The 12122-nt window shown below is 38.4% G+C and overlaps 1 protein-coding gene across 3 annotated transcripts in view; it reads left to right on the top strand.

Moving 5' to 3' along the window:
* The window catches only part of LOC123815533 (zinc finger protein 850-like), a 40963-nt gene extending 39391 nt beyond the window's left edge, over window positions 1–1572 (top strand). For all 3 annotated transcript variants that reach the window (XM_045833815.1, XM_045833813.1, XM_045833814.1), the window contains exon 5: window positions 40–1572. In XM_045833815.1, the coding sequence (XP_045689771.1) occupies window positions 40–1232 (1193 nt within the window). In that variant the 3' untranslated portion in view covers window positions 1233–1572. The remainder of the gene's footprint in view (window positions 1–39) is intronic.
* Window positions 1573–12122: the final 10550 nt, after the last annotated feature.

The raw sequence follows: 12122 nt of genomic DNA, 5'->3' as shown, positions 1-12122 counted from the left end.
GAAGAAACATCATGTGATTACTTTCTGGTTATCCTTCAGGCTTGGAATTCGGATGCAAGACCAAGGAATTGTGTCTTCAAAAAGAAATCTGTGAAGTAACATCAGCCCAGTGGATGATAATGGAAAAAAGTTATAGCCTTGTAGGCTCCAGTGTCAGAGATGACTGGGCATGCAAAGGCCAGCTTGAGAAGCAAAAGATAAATCAGGGTGGATGTCTGGGGCAAGCACTAATGACTTATGAAAAAATGCCAACTTGCAGCCTGAAGACATCTATTGTTCTTCATCAGCAAATTTTTCCTGGAGAGAAACTCTGTAAATTTAAAGAATGTGGAAAACCCTTCATTTATGGCTCAGAACGTATACGACAGCAAGGAATTCATGTTGGTGAGAAACCCTATAAATGTAAGGAATGTGGGAAGGTTTTTAGTCATTTTTCCTATCTTAATGAACATCAGAGAATTCATACTGGTGAGAAGCACTATGAATGTAAGGAATGTGGAAAAGCTTTTATTCGTGGCTCACATCTTATTCAACATCAGAGAATTCATGCAGATGAGAAACCCTATGAATGTCAGGACTGTGGGAGGGCCTTTAGACAATCTGCACACCTTACCCGACATCAAAGAATTCATACTGGTGATAAACCTTATAAATGTAAGGAATGTGGGAAGTCTTTTATTTGTGGCTCAGAACTCACTCGACATCAGAGAATTCACACTGGTGAGAAACCCTATGGTTGTAAGGAATGTGGTAAGGCATTTAGACTGCGTTCACAACTTGTTCAACATCAGCGTCTTCATACTGGTGAGAAATGTTATCAATGTAGGGAATGTGGAATGGCCTTTATTCGTAGTTCACAACTTACTGAACACCAGAGAATTCATCCTGGTATGAAACATTATGAATGTAGAGAATGTGGGAAGGCCTTTATTTGTGGTTCCCAGCTTTTTCAACATCACCAAATTCATACTGGTGAAAAGTCCTATGAATGTGCACAATGTGGGAGGGCCTTTATTTGTGCCTCACAACTTACTCAACATCAGCGAATTCATACTGCCAAGAAACCCTATAAATGCAAGGAATGTGGAAAGGCCTTTATTCGTGTCTCAGAACTTACCCGACATCATAGCATTCATACTGGTGAGAAACCCCATGAATGTAAGGTATGTGGAAAGGTCTTTAGACAGTGTGCACACCTTAATCAACATCTTAGAATTCATAATCTAATATAATTAATGTAGGAAACCCTTTATCTGCCTTTCATTTGTTGTAGCTCATCAGATTTCATGCTAGAGTAAAATACAGTTGATGTGGCAGTTCCTTTGACCTGATATTCAGTTTATTCAGAATCAGAACATTTAATGCTGAAAAAATGGGTAATGAATGTTGAAGAGTTTTTATTATAACTCAAACCTTGTTGAATTTTACAAATTCAGACTAGAAAATGTGGTGAATGAGAAAAGGCTGCTATTTACTATTATGTGCCATTAGGCAATTTAACTTCTGTGTGCTTAAACTTACTAATTGTTAAACTGTTGATGGTACCTATTTGTAATAAAGAGTCTGACTCCAGTTTTGATGTTTGACCACTGACTTTTTAAGCTTTACCTTTCTCTCCACTTTGGCCCCACAACTGGACAGGCCCCTCTTCCTTTAGAGCCAGTGGGAAATTTAAATTTTGCAAATTTCAGTCCATATCCAGTTCTACCTCCTGTCTACTATGAAAGCTAACCTTTTCCCTCCACCTGCACAAGCTACCCGAGATATGTTTGTGCAGGCCCTGCTCTGCCCAGGCGTCCCATTTGTGAGTAAGAAACTTTCAAAATCTCTTGATGTGTGGAGTGTCATCAGCCTCAACAATCAATATAAAATTGGGAGGGAGAGCAATCCCTGCTTTGTGGAGTGACCATAAATTAATTTGTGTAGTTGGCAGGGCAATCTCTGGGCTATGACCGCCACTACCACTTTTTGGTTTGTTTTTAAAATGACTATCAAAATGCTCATAATTATAAAAATAATAAAATGCACAGGAATCACAAACATTACAACTTTTATATTGTATGCCACAGTGTGTGTAGAGGATTATGAATATTTCAGTTCTACTTTAGTTAAGCTATTCATAAACTTTGACTTTTCAAGCCTTTTAAATAGAATACAAACATGACAAAATGGTACAATAATTGTTTCAACAACAGAACACATTCTACTCCTCCTTGTTGTGAATTAATGTTTTCTGAAATTCAAGATGCATGTGCAATTAAAAGGGAAGACTTTGGTAACAAATAGTTTACAAGATAGCCATGTTTAGTTTTCAGACAAAAATGATAGCTTTCCATATGTATTGATATAACCAAAATTCTGAGGGATATTTAAAAAAAAATCCCCTGAAGTATTTTGGTCTAATGCTCCAGTCCCTTGAAATTCATAAGCTTTACAAAAGGATATAAAATGAAGCTTTTTCTAGTGGTTAACACTGGGCAGGTCTAGGGCCAGATTTTCCCTTCATAGGTTCAGTGCCACACCCATCCATTTTGGCAGGGATGCTGCCTCTGCGTGCATTTACACATCCAGCCCATGACCACTGTAGACACAGCCCCACATTTTTCTTCACCACCATGTCAGGACTAGACTTATATTAACACTGTTGGTGACCACCACTACTTTAAGGTCTGTCTTTTTTTGCTCATAGCTCACTAACTGGGTACAAAACACTTTAAATAGTTGGGGAAATGGCTCTGCTGCTTGCTCTTTGTACTGCTCTGTGTGCTTCATCTGCTGAATTTTATAGAACCTCTGTTATAGGTATAATCAACCAAAGTCAGATGGTTTGATAGTTGGTGTTTAGGGATGGGCTTGTTGTTGGGGATGGTGACGCAGGCTGTGAAAGAATTCACAAAGAGAAGAAAGTGCAGAGAGTAAAGGTAGAGAGTAATTTTACTTTCCCAAGGGAGAGAAAGGGCTAGGAGTAGGGATATGAACCAGCACTAGCACCAGCACTGAGGGGTTAGGGCTTTGAGTTTTTATTGGGGAATGGGGCCATTGTAGAGGAGGATGTTTCAGTTAGGTTGCAACTTTTTTCAATGTTATCTTTGGGTGTAGGGTCCTGTGGTTGTGGTCTGATATGTCCTGTTTTGCAAGTTCCTGGAACCTCTGTACCTTCAGGGTGCTTCCAGTAATTTTCTAGTTCTGAGGATAAAGGCTCATAAAACAATTAGGGTCAGTCATGCTTTCTGTGGTCCAGCTAACTCTGGGAAAGAGGGCCTGAGAAAGTAGCTTTTGTCCTATTACTTGTGGGATTGAGGCCCTCATTAAAGTGGTCCTGGGTTGTGTGTCCTGGTCTGGATACATCCATATGTGTCTTAGAATTGTGTGTCTCTAGTTCCAACATAATAAGCTGTGACTGATGCTAGGCTCAGGGGAATGCCTCTTACACTGTGACTACTGGTTGTGTCTCTCACCAGGCATTGGCCCCTGTTCTACAGAAATGGTTGGGAAAGACTGATATCCTATACATTATATGCACCTATCAGTTGGTTGCTTGGGGAAGAGGAGTCATTAGAGAGTGAAAAAACAGTTGTGAGGTTTGCTGAGCTCTGTCCTCTGCAGATGTCTGATTGAGAGACCTTTAAATATTTCTTCTGTTGGTACCCCAACAAAGATTCTGATCCTCAGGATTGTTTGAAAAAACACCTATGTTGTCCTGTGGCACAGACACTAATTAACATTCTGTTACTGAAGGAAGTACCCTTATTCAGTTTCCAGGCTGCCCCCTACCACTATAGAGCCCTCACCAGAAGACCTGGTGTTGGTAACACTGCCATCTGGGCTTCTCCAGTTATCTCATCTCAATAACACTCCAAGGAGCTCCAAGTTCTTCTATGACAAACTTTACAGAGCATCCAGCCTCTTCCTTGTCCACCCAGATCCCTAAGATGTAGGACCCACTGCCCCATTTCCTCACCTGAAACAGTGGCAACCTCCCTAGCTTTACAGTGATATAGCATGCCCTTGGGACTCCAAACGCCACCCACAGACAACTGACCCTATACAGCCATGGTGGTCCATTGGTCACCACACAATGTGTAACCTTTTATGGCTTTAATTGATACCAGTTTCCAAATTATGGTAATTCCCAGAAAACCCACTAAATTTAAAGGAGGAACTTGCTATGTTCTTTTGGGTACCACTGGACCTAAGATTAAAGGCAAACAAGTCCATCTTACTTAGGCCATTGGCACAATAACTTTATGCCTAATTTTTCAGTGATCATATTTCAGACCCCCATTTGGATTTTCCATTATTGGGATAGATCCTCTAACTGGTTGTGTGGCCCATTAGAATAAAATTAAAGTTTTGGTCTTATCAAATGGGGCCTTGAAGATCTGCTCCAGCCCATTAAAATTGTTGATATGGCCCCAAATAAATTGAAAAAAGGTCTTTACTAATTCAGATCTAATATACAAGAGCAATACAAAGAGAAGAGTTCATTATTCTCATTCTTTCTTCATTTTACAGCCCAATTTGGCCTGTCTTAAACCTAGAAAGAATGAGTGGTACCTTAGGGCAGGTTATTACAACCTAGTGCTATGGTCCCACCCATTAAAATAAGACCCAGCATAACTGGAGTGACCAAAAGTATATAAGCTTTCAGTTGTCAAATGAGTAAATACATAGAATATAACGTATAGCATAGTGACTATAGTTAATATTAGTGTATCGTACACTTGAAATTTGTTATGAGAGTAAATGTTAAGTGTTCTCATCACACATACATAGAAAAAGGTAATCGTGAGGTTATGGATGTATTAACTGAGCATGAGAATCATTTCACAGTATGTGCCCTGACTGGGAATAGAACTGGTAACCTTTTTCTCTGTGGGATGATGCCCAACCAACTCAGCCACACCAGTCAGGGCCACGTTGTATAAATATATACAATTTTATTTGTCAAGTATGCCTTAATGAAGTTGGAGTAGGGGAGAGAAATAACCAACACCATTCCATCTGCCACTGCCAAATACTTTGCTATTATAGATTTGGCTACTACATTCTATTCAGTACATATTTCAACAACCTCTCAGTTTGCACTTAGCTTTGAAGGGATGCAATACATTTTAACTTGGTTGCCCATACGGTACCTAAGTAGCCTGGCTGTAACACACAGCTTCTAACAAGATCTTGGTTGGATCCAGTTGTCTCTATGTTCCCAGGGTATGGTACTATATTGGTGACATTCTGATTAAGATATTTTCTAGACACATTGACACAGGGTATACAAACATTTATGACTGCTTTTACTGAGAGGGAATTGGTAATTGCCCCACATGAGTTTCAGGGGCCTGTTACCTCACTTGAATTCTTAGGCCTCATGTGCTCTGCTGAGGACAGCTCCATTCCTAATGTAGTTAAAAGGCAACTTCTAGTTTTTCAAGCTCAACTACTCTTGAGCAAACCCAACACCCATTAGGTTTCTTTGGCTTCTGCAGGCAACATATTCCTGTTTACAAATATTACTAAAACTTATTTATGCTTTCACCTATATTTTTTAGTATATTTTATTTATTATGCTATTATAGTTGTCCCATTTTTCTCTCCCCTTTATTCCCCTCTGCTATGTACACCCCACCCCTCAGTTCCAGTCATACATATAAGTTTTTTGGCTTCTCCATTTCCCATACTAGTCTTAACCTTCCCCTGTCTATTTTGAACCTACGATTTATGCTTCTTATTCCCTGTACCTTTTCCCCAATTCCCCCCTAGTCCCCCCCCCACTGATAACCCTCCATGTGATCTCCATTTCTGTGATTCTGTTCCTGTTCTAGCTGTTTCCTTAGTTTGTTTTTGTTTTATTTTGTTTTTAGTTTCAGTTGTGAGTTTGTTGTCATTTTACTGTTCATATTTTTGCTCATCTTTTTCTTAGATAAGTCCTTTTAACATTTCATATAATAAGGGCTCAGTGATGATGAAATTATTTAACTTGACCTTATCTGGGAAGCACTTTATCTACCCTTCCATTCTAAATGATAGCTTTACTGGATAGGAACAATCTTGAATGTAGGATCTTGCCTTTCATGACTTCTAACACTTCTTGCCAGCCCCTTCTTGCTTGCAAGGTTTCTTTTGGGAAATCAGCTGATAGTCTGATGAGAACTCTTTTGTAGGTAACTGTCTCCTTTTCTCTTAAGATTCTCTCTTTATCTTTAGTCTTGGGTAATATAATTATGATGTGCCTTGGTGTGTTCCCTCTTGGGTCCAACTTCTTGGGGACTCTCTCAGCTTCCTGGACTTCCTGGAAGTCTTATTTCTTTTGCCAGATTAGGGAAGTTCTCCTTCATTATGTTTTCAAATAAGTTTTCAATTTCTTGCTCTTCCTCTTCTTCTGGCACCCTTGTGATTTGGACATTGGAATGTTTAAAGTTGTCCTGGAGGTTCCTAAGCCTCGTCATTGTTTTGAATTCTCGTTTCTTCATTCTGTTCTAGTTGAATGTTTATTTATTCCTTCTGCTCCAAACTGTTGATCTGAGTCCCAGTTTCCTTCCCGTCACTGTTGGTTCCCTGTGCTTTTTCCTTTATTTCACTTTTTATAGCCTTCACTTTTTCCTCTATTTTGTGACCATACTTCACCATTTCTGTGAGCATCCTGATTATGAGTGTTTTGAACTGTGCATCTGATAGTCTGGCTACCTCTTCATCACTCAGTTGTATTTTTTCTGGAGCTTTGATCTGTTCTTTCATTTGGGCCATATTCCTTTGTTTCAGTGTGCCTGTTACTTAGTAAGGGGCAGAGCCTTAGGTATTCACCAGAGCAGGCCAACCCATGTCGCTGCATTGTGGCACTATTTGCGAGGGAGGAGTCTAAGAGGGAACAATGCCACTCCTTCAGCTCTGCCAGCTTTCAGTCACTTCCTCCGCCACCCACAAGTAAATTGGGCCCTCCTGGTGCTGATTCCTTGGCTTGTGGTTTTGTGTATGTTCTAGGACCCTGTGGGTCTCTTCAGTGAACTCTCCTGTGAGGCTGGGAGTTTCTCTGGTTGCCTTAACCCCACAGGTTTTTTAGTCAGAGGTTTTGAGGCTTTATTTCCCCACGCTGGAACCTTGGGTTACAGGGTCTGTCTCACTCCCCAGTTGTTCTTCCTGGTTTATCAGCACGGAAGTGTGGGACTGCTTGCTCTGCCAGCCGCTGCCTCGCCCACCCCAGTTCCCTAGCTGCCACCTTGCTGCGAGTACTCTCCACCCTAGCTGCCCATCTCTGCCCCTCCTACCAGTCAGGATAAATGTTTCTTCTTTAACTCTTTGGTTGTTGGACTCCATATAGTTCAATTTTCTGGCAGTTCTGGTTATTTTTTGTTTTTAAATTTGTTGTTGTCCTTCCTCTAGTTGTACAAGGAGGGAAAGTATATCTACCTACACCACCATCTTGGCCAGAAGCTCCCTCTAAAGCCTTTATATATTTTGGAGATTAATCCCTTGTTGAATGTATCATTGGAAATATATTTTCCCGTGTGGTTTGTTCCCTTTTCACTTTGATGATGGTTTCTTTAGCTGTGCAGAAGCTTTTAAATTTGATGTAGTCCTATTCATTTTCCTTTATTTTGCTTGTCCTCGAGGATATATTGGCAAAAATATTGCTATACAAGATATGTAAAATTTTAGTGCCTTTTTTTTACTTTAAGATTTTTATGGTACCAAGACTTATATTTAAGTCTATTATCCATTTTGAGTTCATTTTGGAGAATGGTGTCAGATGGTGGTCTAGTTTCTTTTTTCTTTTCTTTTCTTTTTTTTTTTTTTTTGCATGTACCAGTCCAGTATTCCCAACACCATTTAGTAAAGACACTGTCTTTTGTGCATTATATGCTTCTGGCCCCTTTGTGAAATATTAATTGACCATAGAGACATGGGTTTATTTCTGTGGTCTCTATTCTGTTCCATTGATCTATATATCTGTTCCTATGCCAGTGCCAGACTGTTTTGATTACAGTGGCCTTGTAATATAGTTTTATGTCAGGTATTGTGATCCCTCCTACTTTGTTCTCTCTCAAGATTTCTGAGGCTATTCAGGGTCTTTTTTGATTCCATATAATTTTTTTGAATATTTGTTCTAGTTTTTGAAATATGCCATTGGTATATTGATAGACATGGAGTTGAATCTGTAGATTACTTTGGGTAGTATGGACATTTTAATGATGTTGATTTTTCCATTCCATGAACATGGTATCTGTTTCCACTTATTTGTATCTTTTCAATTTCTTTTTTCAATGTCCTAAAGTTTTCCAAGTACAGGTATTTTACCTCCTCAGTTAAATTTATTCCTAGGTAGTTTATTTTCTTTGTTACACTAGTAAATGGGATTATTTTCTTAGTTTGTCTTTTTGGACCATTGAGTATGATGTTGGCAGTAAGTTTTTAATGTATGGCCTTTATTATATTCAGGTATCACTCCTCTTTTACCACTTTGCTGCATGTTTTTTTTTTTTTATCATAAATGGGTTTGGATTTTATCAATTCTTTTCCTGCATCTATTGATAGGATCATATTATTTTTGTATTTAACTTTGTTTATGTGATGTACCACTTTTATTGATTTGTGGATGTTGTACCATCCTTGCAGCTGTGAAATAAATTTCACTTGATCTAGGTGTATGATCTTTTTGATATGTTGCTGGATTTGGTTTCCTAATATTTTGTTGAGGATTTTAGCTTCTATGTTCTTCAGAGATACTGGCTTGTAATTTTCTTTCTTTGTTGTGTCTTTGTCTGGTTTTGTAATTAGGATATACTAGTTTCATGAAAAAAAAATTGGAGTCTTTCCTTAAAAATTTTTGGAATAGTTTGAGAATGATAGGTGTTAGTTCTTCTTTGAATTATTGGTAAAATTCACCTGTGAAACTATCTGGTCCAGGGCTTTTGTGTGCTGGGAGTTTGTTGATAGCTGCTTCAATATCACTAGTTGTTACTGGTCTATTCAGGTTTTCTGCTTCTTCCTGATTCAGTTTTGGAAGATTATATGTTTCTAGTAATTTATCCATTTCACTCAGGTTATCCAGTTTCTTGGCATATAGTTGTTCATAGTAATTTCTTACAATCTTTTTATTTCATTTTATTTCAATTGTTACTTCTCCCCTGTCATTTATGATTTTATTCATTTTGGTTCTCTCTCTTATTTTTTTTAACTTGATTGAGTCTGGTTTAAGGTTTGTCAATTTTGTTTATCTTTTCAAAGAACCAGCTCCTGGATTTATGATCCTTTGGGTTGTTCTTATAGTCTCTGTGTCATTAATTTCTGCTCTGATTTTGATTAATTCTTTCCTTCTATTTGCTCTTGGCTTTGTTTGTTGTTGTTTTTCTAGTTCTTTTAGGTGTAGGGTTAGGTTGTTGATCTGAAAATTTTCTATGTTCTTTAGGTATTTTTTTGTCTCCATATTTTAAGTGTTTCTCTTTTGGTTGTTTCTATGTGCTAGATAGATCAGGTTTGACTTTCTGTCTTGTAGGGTGTGCTTATGTGGTAGAAGCCCTGTAGTACCTAGTGGTTCAGTCGTCTTGGTCTCCTGATCTGGATTCTTTAGGAATGCTGTTTGTGTGGGTTATGTGGACTCTCTTATATTTGGGCCCTTATTGTTGTTGGCTTGTTCATTGGTTGTATCTTTGGCCGTCTGTCTGTGAGGCACTACCCTTACCATGTTTTGTACACTATTGTGCAGGTGCTAATAGAACAAAGCAAAACAACACAAAAAACAAATTCCAAACATACAAAACACCCACAACTACGACAGTGCTATCGATGACAAAAGAACAAAGAACAATAAAAGTGTGAAGAGAAATGGAATAGTAGAGAAAGGGGAGAAAAAAATGAATAAGAGAAGACCAAAGGTAAGAAAAGTGATTATGAGAGGAGAAAATGGATGAGGTAATATGAATAATAAATTGAAAGAGTAAAATGGAAAAAAGGGATGAAGAAAGAGAAAGAATAACAAAAATAAAAGGAATGTAGAAGTGAACAATAGGGTAATAAGACATAAGAGTAAATAAAGATATGAAAATAAAACATGGAACACCTAAAATAGAAGAATAAAGAAATAAATAATAATAAGGCTACGAAAAAGAATAACTAATGAAAATAATTTTAAGAACAAAGTGACATTCCTCTCAGCAGTTTCGTGCTTGCCTGCTGGGGTTCTTTTGGATATAGCTCTGATGTGTCTGAGGCTGGTGTAAGCCAGTGACAGGTCCTGTCTATGTCTGCTCTGAGCAGCGTATTCAAAGCTATAAGCAATCCACAATTTGTGGATGATGTCTTTGAGCTTGGCTGCACCTAGGATGGGCCAACCTGCTTAGTAAACCTGAATTTTGTCAGCACTAGTTCCAGGGTTGTGTCAGCAAAGAATCTAAGTCACCATTGGATCTGTCTCTCTGCCTGCCAGTCTGCTATCAGCCTTAGACAAGTTGTAGACTCAACTCTTTCTGAGAGGGCTTCTGGTGGCATCATGGGAATAGGACTCCTGGATCTACCATGGCAGGTGCCTTTCAGACTTTAGGGAAGATGGTGGGTGTGTTCCCCTCCCTTTGCACTACCAGTCAGTATGTTTGGGAGTATTTCCCTGTACTCAGCAGGGTGTGGCCCATAGTAGGCTAATAGGTAGGGGCCTCAGAGTCCAGGTTTTGTGTCTGCTGCAAACCAGAAGGGTATTTCCCTGGTTGTCCCGTGTGGAGAAAGCACCAGCCTGTTTCCCAGGAGAGTGTGTTATATGGCTGCATCCACAGAGTCTTACACCACCTGAGTTTGCATGTGTTGCTGTCTCCTTAGCAGGGTGGGAAAAAAGAAAGAATAACAAAAGAAAAACCCATACAAAACAAAACAAAAAACTGAACAAAACAAATAAAAGGGAAAAAAAGTTACAGGGCACAGCAAGCAGGATTCTCGAGGGAGAGTAGGGTAATATCCGACAGGGTAAGGTAATTGCTTTCCCCCTGGGAGGGGCTTGCACTTCTCAAGAAAGATGGCTGCTGTATAATCCAGGCATATTCCACCACAGAAAACTCCAGAGCTGCTCCCCCACATTTTTCCCCAGTGCCTCCTACTCTAGACTCTCCTCATGTCACTGTAGTCACACTACTTTCCATTTGCGGGTAACAAGGTAAATGGTTAGGAATATAAAAACCTGTGCTTTGGCACCTTTAAGAGTTAAAGAAAAAAATAGTGGCTTTGTCTCCAATCATATACCATAAACAAGTGGAATTTGTTCTGGGAATAGAAGGTTGGTACAACATTTGCAAATCAGCAAATGTGTTTCACCACATAAACAAAATGAAGGATAAAAAACACATGTTCTCACCAACAGATGGGAAAAAAACATTTGGTAAAATCATTCATGATAAAAATTCTCAGCAAAGTGGGAATAGAGGGAACATGTATGACATAATAAAGGCCATATATGACAAACCCACAACCACCATTATATTCAATGGGAAAAAACTACAAGAATTCCCTGGAAGATCAGGAATAAGACAGGGATGTCTGCTTTCACCGCTTACCCAACATAGTATGGAAAGTTATAGCCATAGCAATCAGACAAAAAGAAAAAATAAAAGGCATCCAATTTGGAAAGGAACAGGTAAAACTGTCTTTATTTGCAGATGGCATGATACTGTATATACAGAACCCTGAAGATTCTACCGAGAAACTATTAGAACTGATAAATGAATTCAGTAAAGTAGGATACAAAATTAATATTCAGAAATCAGCTGTATTTTTATGACAGAAACAATATCAGAGAAATTAAGAAAACAACCCCATTCCCAATTGCTTAAAAAAATACCTAGGAATAAATTTAACCAAGAATGTAAAAGACTTTAACTCATAAAATTATAAGACACTGAAAAAAGAGATTGAAAAAGACACAAGTGGAAGCATATACCATGTTCATTGACACATTAAGAAAGAGTTAATATCATTAAAATGTCCATAATACCCACTCCCAAATCAATGCAATTACTATCAGGAGACCAATGGTGTGTTTCACAGTACTAAAACAAATATTTCAAAAATTTATATTGAACAACAAAAGCCACGAATATCAACAGCAATCTTGAAAAAGAAACACAAAGTTAAAGGAATCACATTAA

This window comes from Phyllostomus hastatus, unplaced genomic scaffold (assembly GCF_019186645.2).
Source record: "Phyllostomus hastatus isolate PE091 unplaced genomic scaffold, TTU_PhHast_1.1 phas_contig_194, whole genome shotgun sequence".
Classification (NCBI taxonomy): domain Eukaryota; kingdom Metazoa; phylum Chordata; class Mammalia; order Chiroptera; family Phyllostomidae; genus Phyllostomus; species Phyllostomus hastatus.
Note: the sequence above shows the minus strand (reverse complement) of the source record. Positions and strands in the feature narration are given on the sequence as shown.